This window comes from Poecilia reticulata, linkage group LG23 (assembly GCF_000633615.1).
Source record: "Poecilia reticulata strain Guanapo linkage group LG23, Guppy_female_1.0+MT, whole genome shotgun sequence".
Lineage (NCBI taxonomy): Eukaryota > Metazoa > Chordata > Actinopteri > Cyprinodontiformes > Poeciliidae > Poecilia > Poecilia reticulata.
Window position 1 is genome coordinate 9,524,603 of NC_024353.1, and position 19,258 is coordinate 9,543,860.

The 19,258-nt window shown below is 40.8% G+C and overlaps 1 protein-coding gene across 2 annotated transcripts in view; it reads left to right on the forward strand.

Annotated features, from left to right (window-relative positions):
* Positions 1–4,832: 4,832 nt before the first annotated feature.
* kdm5a (lysine demethylase 5A) overlaps positions 4,833–19,258 on the forward strand; it is a 17,153-nt gene continuing 2,727 nt past the window's right edge. The window contains exons 1-26 of one of the 2 annotated variants that reach the window (XM_008401131.2): positions 4,833–5,780; positions 6,717–6,794; positions 7,107–7,229; positions 7,366–7,536; positions 7,645–7,836; positions 7,988–8,066; positions 8,158–8,249; positions 8,356–8,514; positions 9,553–9,672; positions 9,787–9,945; positions 10,573–10,754; positions 11,190–11,352; positions 11,443–11,562; positions 11,646–11,840; positions 11,925–12,106; positions 12,212–12,336; positions 12,585–12,735; positions 13,317–13,434; positions 13,532–13,708; positions 14,711–14,889; positions 14,999–15,317; positions 16,366–16,926; positions 17,031–17,189; positions 17,472–17,600; positions 18,175–18,322; positions 18,424–18,644. In XM_008401131.2, the coding sequence (XP_008399353.1) occupies positions 5,634–5,780; positions 6,717–6,794; positions 7,107–7,229; positions 7,366–7,536; positions 7,645–7,836; positions 7,988–8,066; positions 8,158–8,249; positions 8,356–8,514; positions 9,553–9,672; positions 9,787–9,945; positions 10,573–10,754; positions 11,190–11,352; positions 11,443–11,562; positions 11,646–11,840; positions 11,925–12,106; positions 12,212–12,336; positions 12,585–12,735; positions 13,317–13,434; positions 13,532–13,708; positions 14,711–14,889; positions 14,999–15,317; positions 16,366–16,926; positions 17,031–17,189; positions 17,472–17,600; positions 18,175–18,322; positions 18,424–18,644 (4,449 nt within the window). In that variant the 5' untranslated portion in view covers positions 4,833–5,633. Of the gene's footprint in view, positions 5,781–6,716; positions 6,795–7,106; positions 7,230–7,365; positions 7,537–7,644; positions 7,837–7,987; positions 8,067–8,157; positions 8,250–8,355; positions 8,515–9,552; positions 9,673–9,786; positions 9,946–10,572; positions 10,755–11,189; positions 11,353–11,442; positions 11,563–11,645; positions 11,841–11,924; positions 12,107–12,211; positions 12,337–12,584; positions 12,736–13,313; positions 13,435–13,531; positions 13,709–14,710; positions 14,890–14,998; positions 15,318–16,365; positions 16,927–17,030; positions 17,190–17,471; positions 17,601–18,174; positions 18,323–18,423; positions 18,645–19,258 lie in introns of both variants that reach the window. The other variant, XM_008401130.2, reaches the window with a different exon arrangement.

Below are 19,258 nucleotides of genomic sequence, written 5' to 3' on the forward strand. Positions count from 1 at the left end.
TCTAAGCCAACCAAAAGTTGCATCAAATTTCCATTGGTATATAAACCCCTACAAAGACTCCATGTTGGACTGAATGACTTGCGCACCAATGAAGTTCCACTCAAGAGCCAAGATATGAAAAGCATGGAGGCAAATAATTCCCTGCAGCAGGGAGAATGTAATAGATAACTAAACCTAAAATACAATAATTCTTAAAATAAGTAAAAGCTTTTTTTTTTCTGTTTTGCTCTGTTTTATGTTTTCAGAAGCTCTAGGTTGACGCTGCCTCGGCTGAAAGTATCTCGAAGTGTGGATGTAGTTTTAGTATATGCAGTAATTTATTTTAGGCCTGGAATGAGCGACGGTGCAATGGTTTAATTTTGCTGTTTCTTTTTTATGGGCTTTTTATTCATGTAATGTATCTCGTAATTTCTGTTGTGAATGTCCGAACAAGATGTTTAAGACCGTTGGCTTTCCATTAGCGTTGGAAGCAACCAGAGATTTCTTGCAAAAGCTACAGGATGACATAAAAAAGTTGCTTATGGATTTGTACAATCCTAATATAGACAATTTTTGCATGCCTGTGTCAGTTTGAGTTTATTTACTGGGCTTTAAAAAGAGAACTGAGTCTAAAGAGTTTAGCAGAAGATAAGAGAAGCATCCATTAACAAAAAAAATGCTTATTGCTAAGTTTTAAAAGGAGCTTATTTAAAAAAAATGATTTTTTTTTTAAACTGTTAAATAAACTTCAAATTAATAAACATTTTAAGAAAAAAATAAAAATTGGTGAATAAATCTGAATGCTGGAGCATCTGCAGAGAATAAAACATATGGAAGCAGTAAGGCTACAAAGCTAATAGCATTAGCAGCTAAAAGTTAAGGAGTTAAATAAAGGCCTTTTTGATGGATTTTTAAGTCGTTGATGATTTCCCTAGTGAAGCTAAAGTATCAATATACTTTAAATCAGTTCTATTGTTTCCCAACGTCAATAAACAGAAACATTAACTGAAATTTCAAAAAGGTACGTTTCTCTTGATGTAGCTTAGTTTAGCTAATTTAACTTCATTTTGCCCTGAGATTGGGGAAGGTTGCAACCTTGAAATAAACTTTTTTTATCCTGTTCCTTATCTGTTAAAAAGTACATTGATACAAGGTGTAATATTGCCCCTAAATATTACAGCAGAATAACACTGTTTAGCTTCTTATTTAGCTAAAAAATTAAGTGTAAAACTTACAACTAGTTTCAGCAAGTGGCTGCTTAGGTCAATGTAGCTTCGCTTAGCTCATTTTAGCTAATTTGCCATAGTTTGGACATAAGATCCAAAATCTTTATAGTCTTTGAAATGAACAAAAGTTTAAACTCAGAAGTGTATTTTCAAAGTTGTATTGTGTCTGAACAAACTGAAAACCTTATCAGCATAAAACAATCAAATGCTTTGATTAAAATGTCTTAGCATAGCTTATTTTAGCTAATTTAACTTTGTTCGGCCTTAAGATTTGGGTAAATCAAAAGTAAACTATTTACTGATGTCTCTGAAATACACTAAACATTTACTTCATTTCTTATGAATGCACTTAAAATCAACAGTTCTTACTCTTTCTGCTGTCCCAACATAACTGAAACCATCTGCATTACGTCAGAGCAGCAGCTGTTTTTTTATTTCCTGCAGATGATGTGGTGCTGTGCTCCTCTTGCACCTTCCATTGAAGAAATCTCATTAGCTAATTAATGACATATTTATATTACACCCTGGATCATCTGAACGTGATTGAGGCCCTTTCTTAGAAGAATGTGTAGTACGATTTATTTGTGTCGTCACCCAACTTTTGCACATCGGCTCAGGTTCGGCTATGATTTACCTATGTTTGGTTTTCCGAATGCAGTCATTTACAACTAGCTGTTCATGAAGTCTTCAGTCCAGTTCCATCTACCTGATTGTTGTCGTTTTTGCTGTACTATAAATGTTTTTTTCCTACGCAACACTACCAGGTCAGAAAACCTGTGAAGCTGAGGGGGATTTTATTTTGTAGCAAAGATCGACTTTGAAGCCTAATTGGGGGTTGTTGTTAGCCAACTATCATGCTACCCTTACTTCAATGTGAATGTGAGATGTAATTTTATGAAGAAAAACAACCTCAGTGAGTGATAAACTACTATTTTGATGTCTCCTCGCACAAGCTTGACGTCAGGAGACGAGCAATGCTTACCTTCGGTGTTTCTTACCCAGGAATAAAAAAAAAAAAAAGACAATAAAGATCCATGTCAAACAATACAATTGGTCTCATTCAGATAATTGAATACTGGAAGCTACCAATCAGAATGAGTTGCTCAAATCTGTCTTGCTTTCAGCTCAGAAAGCAGTCTCAGAAAGAACAAGCACAAAGGACAGCCAGTCATTACTGATGCTGTTTATGTTATAGATTTATTTGCTGCTAGCTTGAGAAAAGATATTCAAAATGTTTAGTTTGAAGGTAATTTCAGGAAAGGTATGTAAACATCTGAATTTGAAAGGGGGGGGGGAATAATCTCTGTGCCAGTAATCTGGCATTTAGCTTCTCCAGTTCATGAGGAAGATCCACTTAAAATGTCATCTATTGGTTTAAGTGATTGGAAAGACGGTGGAGCAGCGCAGCGCTGTTGGTTGACCTCCAGCTTCCTCCTCCACTGAAAGCACGATTCGGTAAATGTGACTCCAGCATAAAGCATGTCGAGTTAATATCACAAGAAATTACGTTCACTTAAAACTCGGGCCTCTGTAGAAGAACACTCTGAACTATGATGAGCTTTTAAATAAAGTGTAAAAGTGATTCTCTGAATTGTGTGAAGTTCAATTACAAGAGAAATGTGTGCGTTTCGCCACAATCTTCTGTGTTACAGTTGACTTTATTCATGCAAAACTAGTTATTTTAGGTCTTGGTCATCGAGCAGGTGTCAAATAAAGAGATGGGGTAAACATAAAAGTACTCTTTGAAAATTTCTTGATAAATTGTGTTACTCAAAACTTTGTTTATTCATCTCAGACAGTTCAAATATGCTTTTTCCAGCAGGTGCAAAACACTGTTAAGCTGGATATCACTTTATGTTGTTACAAAGGCAAGTAGTTGACCAAACACATGCATGATTACATTGAACAAATCCATAACAGCAGGTTGGAAAAACTGAGAAAGTAGAAAAGGAAAGACAGTAAAACAAACAAAAAATACTATTGACAAATTGGGGGTGGGGGTTAAATCAGGAAAAAATTTCTTATTCTAATCTCTCCACACCAACTTGTTGGTTCCCCACTATTTCAGAATGTGCAAAAATACAAATTCATTTTTCCATTTTAGCATTTGGATTTTTTATATATATTATTTATTAGAAGGACCAAAACTCATTAAGAAAATGACTACTGAGGGAAATTAGTGTAAGTTTTATACCAGTTAACCGATAATGGCGCTTTTGTACCACGCCACAATCACACATCTAAAAAAAAAAAAAAAACCTGAGTCCAGATTGTAGCTCAAATAAGTCTTCAGTCTTCTCTGCAGCGAGTCACTAGCGCCGGCAAGGCAGTAGATTGCGCAGTCATCTCCATATGGGGCAGCACGTCGACCCGGCCAACAGCACAAACTACTACCTCAACCTGCGCCAGTTTTAGTCTGCGTCCGTGCGTAAAAGCGCACAAGAAACGAGGCGTGCCAAAAGAGCGAGACGATGTTCCACTCTGCAGATATTAAATATAATTACGCATGCTTAAATCCAACAAAAAAAAAGAGGGGGGAATAAATCCTTAAACAAAATGTAGTCTTTGCTCAATGAGTAAATGACACAAAATGTCTCGTATCCATGTCTACAAATGAATCATCCTTTCCTGTTCTTCGCCTTGCAGCTGCATCAAGAGTTTGTTTTGTAGTCTGCTTCGGATAGAAGGTGAAGGGGGGGTGGGAAGTTTCTTTAGCCCCGAGTCCATGCGAACCTAAACGCCCAAATGCGACCAAAACCATGAAGACGTGACGACGAGTTTTCCCTCCGCATCCTCGGTGCAGCTGTGAATGGGCGGATGTGGCGGAGTGCTACTGGATGAAGTTCGCGGGGAACGTCACAGGTTTGAGGACTGTGAGGTGAGGGGTGGGCTTGTTGAAAGCCTCCAAACGTCAGCCGAAAGAAAAACTGTCAGCGAGCGCCACCTGCTGGTCACTTCTATAAAATAACTGTACCCCCAGAAGATTTGAGGCTATGAAATCCGATATAGTTCTGTGTAAGCCACTATAAACTTAATTTCTTACCTGAAAAAGTGAGTTACAAGTCGAACAAAACAGGACAATGGAAGAGAGAGAGAAAATTACTGAAAGCTTCTATTAATTTGATAGTCAACTCTTCAGCATGAGCAGTATCTCCGCCTACTTTTTTGTATTTATTTAAAATGTATAATTGTAGCTTTTCTTATAATTGCATTTTCTTTAAAAGAAGATAAAAGTATGAGGGTTTATGTTCCAAACCCACCTTTTAAAAGTCAAAACAATATTCCGTTTGTGTGTTTCCCAACAACCGTAGAACAAAATGTAATAGACACCAATAATAGCATTCCTGTATTTATAGCCCATCTGCTCTTCATATAAATGTCTCTTTTAATTAATATTATTTTTCATTTTGCATTGTGTCGTTTCGGAATTTCTGTCATTTAAATCAACATGCAGACCCAGTATAGTGTTTGCATAAGCAGCAAGTCAAAAACAAACTTCTGGACACTTTTTAAAGAAAAATCAGTTTGAACTTAAATTGATAAAATACCTTAATTTATATGTTTTTGTTCTCAACTTTATCAATACTAGCGCTGAAAAAGCTGGTTTTTCCGAGTTTTTCTGGAGGCATCACAACGGCTCTCTCTTCCTTGCTAGTGCTAGTTAGCATATCTGCTAATGCAGCTATGTTACTCGTAGACGACGTATATTTATGCGCAAACCTACCACCCTTAAACGTTTTAAAGCATTAAACAAATGTGTCTGTGCTTTCAAAATTTATGTTATTTTAACACGAATGTATAATAGAAAACTAGCTCGCTTAGGCGACTTTATTCGTCTGACGGCAATGTTTAGGTGCGCAACAGACAGCTAATGCTAAGCTAGCACCGATTTAATTAGCTTCCTGCTTGATGCCCCTTTGAGTACGAGCTGTTGAACAGGGTGAATACATCATCCGACTACGCGAGCTTGCTATTAGCATCCAGTTTGGGTGGTATTCTTAAGAAGAAGCAAAGTGTGAGCTAGGCGCTGATAACTTTGTTGGAAACGCAGAAACCCGAAGGAAGAAAGAGATGATAGCGTGTCGGACTGACCCTACCCTACGTCTCAGGTGAACACTTCCCGGCCTGGCCTACCCGACTGTTTACGGAGGATGGGAGCACATTCATCACTAGCTGCTGCCTTTTTCTGTATTTTGGATTTTCTCACAAGCCTCATTATGAATCAAGACATGATCACTGCTATGTGATACATTTCTCATCGAGGGAAGATTTGCAGAATAATCATGGACGTGGAGGAACTTCCCCAAGAAGACTGTTGCTGTTAAATCATGGATCCTTGATGTCAACTCTTTTATTTTGAGCGTATTGTTTTTTTGTTTTGTTTTGGGGGGTTTTGTGAATGACTTGCTTCCCCGGATTCACTTCGACATGGCTGCGTTCGCCGAGTTCGTTCCCCCTCCCGAGTGCCCGGTGTTTGAGCCGAGTTGGGAGGAATTCTCGGATCCTTTAGGATTCATCAATAAGATCCGACCGATTGCAGAGAAAACGGGCATCTGCAAGATCAGACCTCCCCAGGTAAACTCTTCCACTTGAGCACGAGAAAACCCTTCTGTTTGAAATCTGATCGGGTTTATCCTTTTGTGATGATATCAAAAGTGCGCAGCCGAGGTTTACTGTAGGCCTGCTTGAATTTTGTGTAACTCAACTAGTAGTTGGCTACTCTAACAAAGGTCAAGCAGAGCTTTATTTATTAGCCCTTTGTGTCAGTCTGCTTTCCGTGTTTTTGTTATGAAAAGTGTTTTAAAAAGCTTTATACAACTCCTGTATCTAATGCTTTGTTTTTGTTGTCCTGACGACTAAGTCATAGATCAATAATGTCGATGATGACATTGGAGAAAATACAGGCCTAATGCTCATGTCAGCTCAGAAATGGTGACAGCTCTTATTTATGTGAATTTAAAAAAATGGCCTTTCATATTTTGAATCTACAACTCTAGGATTATACTTTTAATTTAATTAAAACTCAACCAAACATTCCAATAAAATGAACAGTGGGACACTTGTAAATTGGGTGTATAGCTATTTTTATCACAGGGTTTCCCCCAGTGTATTATAAGCCTGGCAGGCTTGGCATTGCTTATTTAAGTCTTTTTTTAAATTTTTTTTTATGTTTGCATTTTTTAAGACTTTATAGTTAGTGTTCAGATATTAATGTTCCAATCGTCCAATAACACATAATTATCAATTGATATTTTCAAATTTTCTGTGAAATAAAAAAAAATAATTTAACTCAAAAACAAAACAGGCCACTGGATGAGTGACTGCCCTAGCATCCAACCACCAGCCTTAGTACGTTTTCTGGGGGAAACCTTGTATCTTAAAGGCTTTTTTTATTTATTAAATTTTTTTAATTATTGCTGCCTTGAGCGTTATATCCAGTTTGGATTGTTTCCATTTCCTCATTTCTGAAGTAGTTCTGGGAGTACCTACTGTTTCTCTTCTGTCCATCAGGACTGGCAGCCTCCGTTTGCCTGTGATGTTCGCAACTTCCGCTTCACCCCGAGAGTGCAGAGACTCAATGAACTTGAGGTGATTTTTTTATTTTTTTTTTATTTTAATCGGTTTTGCAAATTGAGTATATATTTGGCCAGTCAGATGAAATCAAATTAACTTTAATGTCCTTGCCAAATGTAATCTTTGGTAGTGGCTAAGATGCTAAAGCTCACAGCCATTGGTGGGAACATTATGTGAAGATTTATAATGTCCTTGTTAAAATCCGGGTCAGCAGAAACGCTCCGCAATAGCCTTTCATAACCAGCTGGACTTCTACACCAGTTAAAACACTCACTCTTTCATCTGTAACTCTAATCTTTCATTTTTCTTATTTTTATTTTTTTACAGGCACTCACTCGAGTAAAACTGAACTTCCTGGATCAGATCGCAAAGTTCTGGGAGCTGCAAGGATCCAAGATTCGTTTCCCTCATGTAGAGAGAAAGATTTTGGATCTCTATCAGCTCAGCAAGGTGAAGCCAGATTTTCTGGTCTTTTTAAGTAGACAGTTGTTGCTGCACTCAGTGGGTACAATGAACACAGCTAAAAGTTACTGGACACATTCAAATAACTTAATGTCCTTATGTTGGACGCTTGCGTCCCTTTCAGATTGTGTCGTCTGAAGGCGGATTTGAGACGGTGTGCAAAGAGAAGAGATGGTCCAAAGTGGCGACTCGCATGGGCTTCCCATCGGGAAAAGGCACCGGTTCTCTTCTGCGTTCGCATTATGAGAGATTCCTTTACCCTTATGAACTCTTCCAGTCTGGTGCTACCCTCACCGTAAGCGGTGCCCGTCGTTCTACGGATGTAGTTTTGTTTAAAAACGCAAGCGGTCACGTTGGACCTGAAAACGACGTTGATTCGTTTCTGCCTGTCGCTTTTAATCAGGGCATCCAGCGGCTGTACGATGAGGGAGCAGATGGGGAAGAAGTGGATGAGGGTGTCGGGGAGGAGGCAATGGAGGAAGAGGAGCAAGAAGAGGAGGATGAAAACGACAAGGAGAAAGACAAAGAGGGTGACGTGACTCAAACCAAAGATCGGCTTCCATCAGAGAGGCGATCCAGGCGACTGAAGTCTGAGGTAAGAGGGAAAGCAGCGGTTTACATCAATCACATAAACCAGCTACAGAAAGTCATGAGCTCATTCACCCACTGTATGTTCGCTGCTCTTCCTTGTGATGATAAAATGTAAATCACTACATGGTATAAGTTCTGCTGTTTTGTCCCCCTAGAGGGAAAACAAGGAGCCCAAAAGCCTCAAAATCTTTGGAACAAGTCCCAAGATGGTCGGATTGGAGATTGTATCAGCTGGTAAATTATTATTTTATTTTATTTATTTATTTATTTTAAATGCAACTTGCAAACATCAGGCGAACTCATGCACTGCTCTCGTTCTACGTAGACGATGGATTCATTAAGAAGCAGCGGCATCTCAAAGCCCAGGCCTTCGCCATTAAGATGAGACCACGCAAGGAGACTCTGGAGGTCAACTTTGTAAGAGTTTCAGTTTCTTTGCTCAAAATCTGAGTCTTGTTTTTTTGAGTTAGATGAGCTGTGGCAGTCTTTAGATCTCTCATGCCTTCTTTTTTCTCCCCCCCAGATTGATCTTTATTTCTGCCTGGTGTGCGGACGAGGCGACGAGGAAGACCGGCTGCTGCTGTGTGACGGCTGTGACGACAGCTACCACACTTTCTGCCTCATTCCACCCCTGCAGGACGTGCCCAAAGGAGACTGGAGGTGCCCGAAGTGTGTCGCTGAGGTGGGCTACGAGACACCTGACAAATTCAAGAACCTTCAGCTAGACCTGTTACATTTCTTCTCGTATGCTATCACTGTGTGGATTGTTTTTTTGTGCTCTCTGACTGCTTCAGAAGTAGCCCTGATGCAATTATCAACAAATGATTTAATCGCATGATTAATTGAAACGACTTCATTGATTTCCATATGGATGATTTATTGTTTTCTTTAAGAACAATTTAGCTTTTTCTTCGTGATTAATTTTGTTTGTTGTTTCTGTAGTTTTATTTATTTTGAATATTTAAAATGTCTTCCGGTTCCTGTGTTAAATGTTCATTAGAATTTAAAGTTTATTGATCTTTGAGAATGGTTTCTATCATTATTATGCCATTTCCATTATATTACTTGAAAATGGTCTAAAAACAACAATATCATTGTTTATCGCAATAACTTATTGGACAATTTACCATCCAGCAAAATTTGTTCTCCTTTTCATTTCACTTCTTTTTTCAGACTAGATCCAAAAAAAAGGGCCAACTCTATTTTACTCTGATCCGTCATTTCTTAATGACTCGGAACTATTTTAAAATTACGGTTCATGTAAAAAAAAAAGATAACTTTAAATTTTAGAGAAAACCATTTTACTCAATAATCATGTGAGCTCCAGAGCCATTAAACAAGTGTTTATTTAGCAGGACAAAGTCTTTACTGTCAGGTCTCTTGCAAGCTCTGTGTTCTGTAGACCCACTGAGTCTAATTTATATTATGGACACACTGCAACAGTGAGCATAGAGGACTAGGGTTATGCTGTGAGACATATAAAGTCTTATTGGTGTTAAATAGAAGTGGTCCAACAATGGACCCTTGGGAAATCTCACAATTCACATTTATTTTGGCCAGAATTATAATTACCAAATGAAACAAAGTAGTTCCTGCCTGCCAAATAAGATTGGAGCCAGTTTTGTGTGTCAGAACCAGAGTTTTGTGTGGCTGGATACTCGTGATGTCTTCTGCTGTGTATTTTCTTTCAAATTCATGCGCATTTCTGTTTCCCTCACAGGAGTGCAGTAAGCCCCGAGAGGCTTTTGGCTTTGAGCAGGCGGTGAGGGAGTACACTCTGCAGAGTTTCGGTGAAATGGCCGACCACTTTAAATCCGACTATTTCAACATGCCAGTTCACGTGAGTGGAGCAAACCTTTTGAGTTGGTGTGTTTGACCCGTTGGTGGGGAAATGGAGTCACGGCAGTTTGCGCCTCAATCTGAAAGCTCAACAAAGTCCTCTGCGTGTTATTAGATGGTTCCGACAGAGTTGGTCGAGAAGGAGTTCTGGCGCCTGGTCAGCAGCATCGAGGAGGACGTTATCGTAGAGTACGGCGCTGACATCAGCTCCAAGGACGTGGGCAGTGGTTTTCCTATGAAGGACGGCAAGAGGAGGCTTCTGGGAGATGAAGAGGTGACAACACTCATGCGTCTCACATTGCCGTGATCTTTGAATTATGTAATTAATACGTTTCGGTTGCTATTTATTAAAAAAAAAAAAAATAATCCCTGACCTGTTTAACAAAAACTACTGAAATATTTAGTCTTAGCCACCAGGTGGCGATAATATCAACAATAATCACATGTAAGCACTATAACTTGTTTCACTGTAACACATTTTTTGATCAAATTAGTTTAAATTTGATGTAAAAAGCTTATTTCAGTGTAACACAATTAATAAAGAAAAATTTAGATTCATTTAAAGGCTTTGTGCTTAAACAAAAATGTAATGTTTTTATCTTTCGTCATAGGTTATATGTTTAAGTTTGTTAATTTCTTATCCTGTTACATTAATTTTTATTCTATAACGTTAATCAGTTATGTTGAAAAATATATAGTCTTGTAATAATGCCACGTTGCTAAAATAAGTAATTTTTTTGCCTAAGTTGTTGGGAGTTTTTGCTCAAAAAGTCTTTTGGAAAGAAAGAAATTATAATTTTTTTTCCAAAATCACTTTGGGGGAAAAAAGGAAAAAAAAGTGATGATGTATTTTTGCATTTTGACCCATTAGTAAAGAAGTCCTCGTTTCCTCTTCTGACAGGAATATGCAAACTCAGGCTGGAACTTGAACAACATGCCAGTACTGGAGCAGTCAGTTCTCACACACATTAATGTTGACATATCAGGCATGAAGGTGCCCTGGCTGTATGTGGGCATGTGTTTCTCCTCGTTCTGCTGGCACATCGAGGACCACTGGAGCTATTCTATCAATTTCCTTCACTGGTGAGAGATTTTTGATTTAGAGGTGACAGTTATTGCATTGGAGCAGTGCTTCAGAGGGGAGATACTTTTAAATTAAGTAAAAAAAAAATTTTATGACTAAAAGTCAAAAATTTGAGCTTGGAAACATATGAATGCATCATCAGCAAATAAATTGACGTCTGCAGTCAGTAAATTCTAAGTCATTTTCAAAAATAAACAACAAAATGGAAACTAAAATGGCTCCTTGTGGAACGCCTTTAGATATAATTTGTGGTGTTTATGGATTGCTTTTGACAACAATGCAGTTGTTTAGGATCATTGGCTGTCTGGAAATCTGGTGGGAATTATCTTAATCTCAATGTGCGTTTAAAATATAAGCAATATAACTTTTCAATCAACTATATGTTTTTTCCTATTATTTTATTAATCTGTTGCTTTCCTTTGTCTGTCCTCCAGGGGAGAACCCAAAACCTGGTATGGAGTGCCAGCCTCTGCAGCAGAGAAACTAGAGGCTGTCATGAAAAAGCTGGCTCCGGAGCTTTTTGACTCTCAGCCAGACCTCCTGCATCAGCTGGTCACCATCATGAATCCCAATGTCCTCATGGATCACGGCGTCCCCGTAAGTAACCGAAACACCCGAAGTCTAAATATTTGACTCGACGAGATGTCCGGATTGTCTCGTGTGAATAAAAAAAATCTCTTACTCCAGGTTTACCGAACCAATCAGTGTGCAGGGGAGTTCGTGGTAACCTTCCCGAGGGCTTACCACAGCGGTTTCAACCAGGGGTACAACTTTGCAGAAGCTGTGAACTTCTGCACCGCAGACTGGGTTAGGAAAACAAGAACTCCTCTTGTAGGTTTTATTTCCATTCTTTGATTGGAAAAGCGCTCACATCCTCTCTGCTTTCCTAGCTGCCGTTGGGTCGTCAGTGTGTCGCCCACTACCGCCGCCTCCACCGCTACTGCGTCTTCTCCCACGAGGAGCTCTTATGCAAAATGGCGGCCGATCCTGAGAACCTCGACGTAGAGTTGGCAGCGGCCGTCTTCAAAGAAATGGACGATATGATAGAGGAGGAAACTAAACTGAGGCAGGCTGTCCAGGAGATGGTGAGTCTTTCCTTCCCGGTTAGCTGGACGCTAATCGTCAGACGTGAATGTAATCATCGTCCGCTCTGTTATCTCTCCTCAAAGGGAGTGCTTTCATCAGAGCAGGAGGTTTTCGAGCTCGTTCCAGATGACGAGCGCCAGTGCTACAAGTGTAAGACTACGTGTTTCCTGTCTGCGCTGACGTGTTCCTGCAGCCCGGACAGGCTCGTCTGTCTCCATCACGCTAAGGACCTCTGCGACTGTCCCCTCGGCAGCAAGTGTCTCCGGTGAGATCCTCTTTTGTTCCTGCACGACAGCTCAGGATGGGTTTTGCGGAACTTTAGCTTAACGGACAAATGTGTGCAACTGCATCATCATGCGGTTTCTTTCAGGTACCGTTACGATCTGGAGGAGTTTCCGTCCATGCTGTATGGCGTGAAGACGCGGGCCCAGTCCTACGACACCTGGGCCAAGCGGGTCGCAGAGGCTTTAGCGGCAGACCAGAAAAACAAGAAAGGTAGACCCGAATTCAGCCGTAAAAAACACATCCAGATGATGATAAAATTTATATTATAGGGCTTGTGTAGAGTCTAGAAAAGACTGGAATTTGATTTCAGTGTTTCTCACAGAGCAGGAACCTTCCTGGAATATTTTTATCCGTATAAAAAAACGAGCTAAAATCAGAGGCGTGTGAGAGTTTTAATTAACACCAGCAAACTGATTTCCAGACTGATTCGTCTCTCGCTCCTTCTTCCTCTGTGGTAGATCTAATAGAGCTCAAGGTTTTGCTGGAGGACGCCGAGGACAGGAAGTATCCCGAGAACGCTTTGTTCCGCCGCCTGAGGGAGATGGTGAAGGAGGCAGAGACGTGCTCCTCTGTGGCCCAGCTGCTGCTCAGCCGCAAGCAAAGGCACAGGTTGGTTCCCAGCAGGGCTCCAAAACGGCAAAGATTGAGAAAAATAGAGTCTGAAGTGTTTTGAAGACCATGAGAATCACTGAAAACTATTTGTTTCTATTTCTAGACTTGATTCCATGTCCATCTGTCTTATTCACCCATCCATCCCCTCGTCTGTTCATATAGAAGATGATTAGGCCCACTGAAAAATCTTGATTTTTTTTCTTGGTATTTTGATCTCAGAAGATTAAAATCAGACTTTTTGTCAGCTGTCCTAATTCTGTGCTTTATTCTTTCCTTTTTTCTTTCTTCTCCGCAGTTTATTTTTCGCAGGTTCTTTTATTTTGTAATCACTGTAAAAACATCTGCCATTCCCTCACAGTGAAACTTTGTATTCATGCTAATGGAATCCAGCAGTAAAGATGTTTTTGTGTAATCACAGCTACTTTGGTTAGTCACATTTGTATCAAGAAAGTGCTGCGTTGTTGGCTGTTTTTGTTTTGTTTTTTTTTATTTGTATTTTTTTAAAATCTCATGTGTTTAGTTATGTATTCATCTGCTTTAAATGAGAATGGGGAGTTTTCTCTGTGTCTTTGCAGCAGCCGCCTTCGTTCAGACAGTAGCCGCAACCGCACCAAGCTGACCGTGGACGAGCTCAAGGCTTTCGTGGAGCAGCTCTTCCGGCTGCCCTGCATCATCAGCCAGGCGCGACAAGTCAAAGTTCGTCTTAAATCCTTTAACCTTCCTCTTTCTCATTCAGCAGCATCGAACACCTGCTGTTTTGGATTTTTTTTTAAAATGCTCTCCGTGTCTCCAGGAGTTACTAGAGACAGTGGAGGACTTCCACGAGCGAGCGCAGGTGGCTCTGTCTGACGAGATGCCCGACTCCTCCAAGCTGCAGGAGCTTTTGGACCTGGGCAGCGGCCTGGATGTGGAGCTTCCTGAGCTGCCCAAGCTAAAGCAGGAGCTGCAGCAGGCCCGCTGGCTTGATGAGGTGGGGCTGGTGGTGCAAATTTTTTTTTTAAGTTGTTTTTTTCCCTCTAGTGACCTTTATTTGAAAATGTTAAGACAGGAAAGTATGATAAAGAGAGAGAGGGAATACCTTCGGCAAAGGTCACCAGATCGGGAATCGAACCTGCGACAGCCGCGTCGAGAACAAAGGCCTCCGTTTGTGGGTTGTCCTTAACCACTGGTGTTGCTAATCATTAATGTGACATATACTGTGAACGTTTGGAAAAGGGTTTGATTCTGTCACAGGGTATTAACCATCCTAAAAAGGTCTTTGTGTATCTAAAACTATGGCCTTAAAATGTCTTAAATTCATTTTAAAAGGTAATTTAGCCTTTAATATCTTACCTTTTTTCTTGACAGAACGCTTTAATGTCGTTTTTTTTTTTTTTTTTTTTCTTGTTGGACATTTCTGTCAATCAAAAGTTAGTCACACTCAGAAGTCCTCTTTGCGTTCTATGACTCGAGACATAGCTCTAGCTAATAGGATTAGCTAGAGCTAATATTTTATTTGCTATTTGTTAATTTTGCTTTTGAAAGCAAAATTAACAAATATAAATCCAAATTTAACTTATGGCTCTAGCGAGACCGTTCTGTATTATGATGAATTTAATAAAACAAAAATTATAAGTCTGTCAAGAGTAATATCTTCAGCTTGTAGCCCTTCTGTCCCAAATAGCATATTTAAGACCATCAATCAAATGAACGTGAATTTAATTTGGAGAAATCTGTTGTGTATTTTTGCGTCTATCATGGTTAGGTGGAAATTTATCACCAGTGTACCGAATGCACTGAAATCCCATTCACAATGGCTTTTAAAAGTCTTAAATTTGAGTTGGTGAAACCTGCAGAAACCCTGTGTCTGTGAGGGGAGATGCTTCTTTTTGCTTGCTAGCAGTGACAGAGTTGCACAATATTTTTATAACTTAAAACAAACTAAGCCGTTTATTATTTTTTTGCTTCTTCTGCCATCTTTCTGAAACCGAAGGTCCGTGGCACCCTTGCTGAGCCGCACCGCGTCACTCTGGAGCTAATGAAGCGACTGATAGACTCTGGAGTCGGCTTAGCGCCGCATCACGCTGTGGAGAAAGCAATGGCAGAGCTACAGGAAGTTCTCACCGTCTCGGAGAGATGGGAGGATAAAGCACGGGCCTGCCTGCAGGCTAGGTAACGATTACCATCCTAAAATACAGCTTTGAGTTCCTGATATTTGGATGTTGAAGCAAAGCGATGTAGAACACCGCCCCTCTGCCTGTGTGTCCTCTTGTAAACCCAGACCTCGCCACAGCATGGTGACGCTGGAGAGCATTGTGCTGGAGGCAAGGAACATCCCAGCATATCTGCCTAATGTTCTGGCTCTGGAAGACGCCCTGCAGAAAGCCAAGGACTGGACCTGTAAGGTGGAGGCCATACAGAGCGGAAGCAGCTACGCGTACCTGGAGCAGCTGGAGAACCTGCTGGCCAGAGGCCGCTCCATCCCCGTGCGGCTCGATCCGCTCGGACAAGTGGAGTCTCAGGTGGCCTCGGCTCGAGCCTGGAGGGAGCGGACCGCCCGCACCTTCCTCAAGAAGAACTCCACCTACACTCTGCTGCAGGTAGGGAAACCCTGGGATTCCCTGCCTCTGATCTTTTTCACATGTCTGTTTAAAGTGAGGAGTGGAAGGAAAATTCTGTTGAATATTCATAATTTAAAAAAGGAAAAAAAAGTGTTCAGTGCATTGCATTCAACCCTCTTCAGTCGATACGGTGATAATAGAACAAGCTTCGTGACTCTTGGGTTATTTCTCTGCACATCAAACGCCAGAAAATTCAGCTCAAAATAAATGAGCTCAAGCTCAGTCACTTAAAAAAAAGCTTTATTTTTAAGTTCATCTATTTTAGATATGTACTTCAACTAGACCATTCTAAGACATTTACTATGATGTTAATGAGTGCGATGGTATTCATGAATGTTAGTCCTCTTATGCGCAGTATGATGTAAAATTGACCTTTTTTGAGCTTTACATCATGTTATTCCCTCATCAAAAGCATGCTTGGAATCTCCCAAGGCAACCATTCAGCTGTGCTAAACCCCTTTGAGGTGCAGCTCCTCCTCTAAGCTGCAGGTTCTAAACTTCCTCCTCATAGAGCAGCCCTTCCCTACATCTCCCCCATCCAGTTCCTTCAGACTGGCCAACAACAATTAGCAAACATCGAGTGGAACTGTGTATCTGCTGGAATATTTCTCAGTACATTGCTGAGTACATCGTTGATGTTAAAGGGTTTATACAGGAGACAGAGGCCCGATTTCAAGATGAAGTCAAATTTCCTTTAAGTCATAGCACTTTTAAAACAACTGAAGGTGTTTTAGTTGCTTGATTGTGCTGTAAAATAGCAGTATGTACCTGGAAAATACATAATGCTGCCCCTTTAAATATAGTGTACGTGGATTTATTTATTCATCATATAGAATTCTCAACAAAAATGATCAATATTTAGATATTTTTCTCAGTACTTCGGTATATTTCTGACTCGGGTAATAGCGGTTTAAAAGTATATATAAAGCAGGTTACATCCAGTGTGATTATGGGGTACAAAATAAAATATTCCCTTATTTATTTATTTATTTATTTATTTATTTTTTTATTTATTTTTTTTTTGAAGGTTCTCAGTCCTCGTGTGGACATCGGCGTGTACAGCAACAGCAAGAGCAAGCGGAAGCGCGTCAAGGAGCTCATGGAGAAGGAGCGGAGCGGCTACGACCCCGACGCCCTCAGCGACCTGGAGGAAAGCCTGGAGGAGGTCCGAGACCCCTCGGCCGTGGTGGCCGTCTTCAAAGCCAAGGAGCAGAAGGAAGTGGAGGCCATCCACTCGCTCCGCGCCGCCAACTTAGCCAAGATGGCCATGGCGGACCACATCGAGGAAGTCAAGTTCTGCCTGTGCCGGAAGACGGCCAGCGGCTTCATGCTGCAGTGCGAGCTGTGTAAGGACTGGTTCCACGGCGCCTGCGTCCCTCTGCCCAAGATGGGGACGCAGAAGAAAGTGGGCGTCAGCTGGCAGAGCAACAGCAAAGACTCTAAGTTCCTGTGTCCGCTGTGCCAGAGGTCGAGGAGGCCTAGACTGGAGACCATCCTGTCCCTGTTGGTCTCTCTGCAGAAGCTGCCGGTGCGTCTGCCGGAAGGAGAGGCGTTGCAGTGTTTAACGGAGCGGGCTATGAGCTGGCAGGTATTCACACCAAACTCTTCTCCGTCTGCGTTTTTTTTTCTTCTCTCTTTTTTAGTGTTTGCTTTCAGATTAACTTGCTTCTTCTCGCCCAATTGCCTTTTCAGGATCGAGCACGTCAAGCTCTGGCTACCGACGAGCTGTCCTCAGCTCTGGCGAAGCTTTCCGTGCTCAGCCAGCGCATGGTGGAGCAGGCGGCGAGGGAGAAAACCGAGAAGATCATCAACGCCGAGCTGCTGAAAGCCGCCGCCAACCCTGACCTGCAGGTGAGCCTTTAAAACCCTTTAACGTCTGTGAAGAAGTCGCCGCTGTTTGGTTAAGCTTTTTAACCAAAAACAATCAATAAAACCGAAATAAAAACCACAACCAAAACCATAGATGATAATTGATGAAATATCTAAACATCAACGCCATTCAAAAATAATAATCGTCAGAATGGAAGTTATTTACCTCATTTTAATTTATCATGCGGTTGATTGATTAGAAACCCAGCTGAGTTTTCCAGCGTTGAACTGAAGTCAGACGCTGTAACCTTCTCCGCTCTGCAGGGTCACATCCAGACCTTCCAGCAGTCCGGTTTCAGCAGAGCGGCTTCACCTCGGCCGTCTGTGGACTACGATGACGAGGAAACGGATTCAGACGAGGACATCAGGGAGACTTATGGTTACGACATAAAGGTAAGTGAGAATTCCTACACAGCCTGACAAAGGTGTGGAATATGATCTCAGTATTTTCCAGTTGTGGAAAAGTATGAAAAAAAAAAAATAAGATAATGTATTTCCAGACCCTATGAAATGTTGTCTAGATGTGTCCTTTACTTCCTTGTGTGTTTTCTTCTTCCTTGTTTCAATCCTTCCTTTCTTTATTTGTTCCTTTCTTTCTCCCCGTCTTGCTCTTTGTTCCTTTGTACCTTTTTCTTTGTTCTTTTAATTTTGTTTCATCATTTCTGTTTCTTTCAAAAGAAGGAAATAAATTTCTTTATTTATTCCGTTGTTTCTTCCCTCCTTTTACTTTCTGCCTTTAATTCTTTTTTCCTTTATTTCCTCCTCTCTTTTATTTCTTTGTTGTTACAGACCGGCTCTATTTTTTTACAGTTTGCCACAACTTTAAGTATGAACTTGATTTGTTTTATGTTATAAAATGAACAGGAAGGTCCTGAGAACTCTGGAAAGTTGAGTGTGTAATTTGTGGAAAGCGTTGCCTTCAAATGGTCCCAAATTTCCTCTGTAATTGTGACGTGTGCCTTTCCAGGACCCAGGTGAGGTGAAGCCCTACCTGTTTTGCGATGAAGAGATCCCCGTGAAGTCTGAGGAGGTGGTCAGTCACATGTGGCCCGCCGCCACGCCTTCATTCTGCGCCGAGCACGCCTACTCGTCAGCTTCCAAGTCCTGCGTGCAAAGTGAGTGCACAACACGCTTTTTTTTTTTTGTTATTTCTACACACATTTTCCTTACATTCAGATGTCTAGCTTGTCTTACTTCCAAATATTTTGCACTTCAGATCTCGGCACACCCAGAAAGCAACCGCGGAAGACCCCCCTGATCCCCCGGAGCCTGGAGCCCCCAGTGCTGGAACTGTCCCTGCAGGCCAAGGCACAGCTGGAGGACCTGATGATGCTGGGAGACCTGCTGGAGGTGTCCCTGGACGAGACCCAGCACATCTGGAGGATTCTGCAAGCCACGCACCCTCCCTCTGAGGAGAGATTCTTGCAGGTCATGGAGGTAAGGCAGCGCATCGATTGTGCAACTAGTTGCAACATCTTGAAAATGGAAGAACAGCGGAGGAGAGTGCTGGGGTTGTGTGTCAACGAATTGAAATGCTTTATGTGCATTTTAGTATGTCTTGAGCTATAAATGCACGATACATTATCAGATTTTTATTCGGGCTGAAAGGATTAATCGAATGAATTGGGATTAATCAACGACTGAAATAATTGTCAACTAATTTAGTAACCGATTAATTGTTAACTGAAGTATGCAGACTCTAAAATGGTCATTTGTTGAAAGAGCAACACAGTCTGGGCAGTAAGTAAGCCTAAACTGTACAAAAAATAAATACAGTTTGCATTATCTGTCGATATATTCTAACCAGAACTCCTCAGTTTAAAATTTTGTAAAAATTAAATCTTTTATTTATCATATTTTACAAGCCATTTATTCATCCAAACATTATTCAGCAGACAAGTATAAAGTTATTTTTTTATTTCTTTTTGCCGGGGATGCATCCTTTGCTATGAATGGTCAACCTTACACTAAAGGAACGCTATAGGAAAAAAATATATATTTTTATTTCTTATTCAAAAAAGTAATTGCTTATTTGCATCTTTCAGTTTATG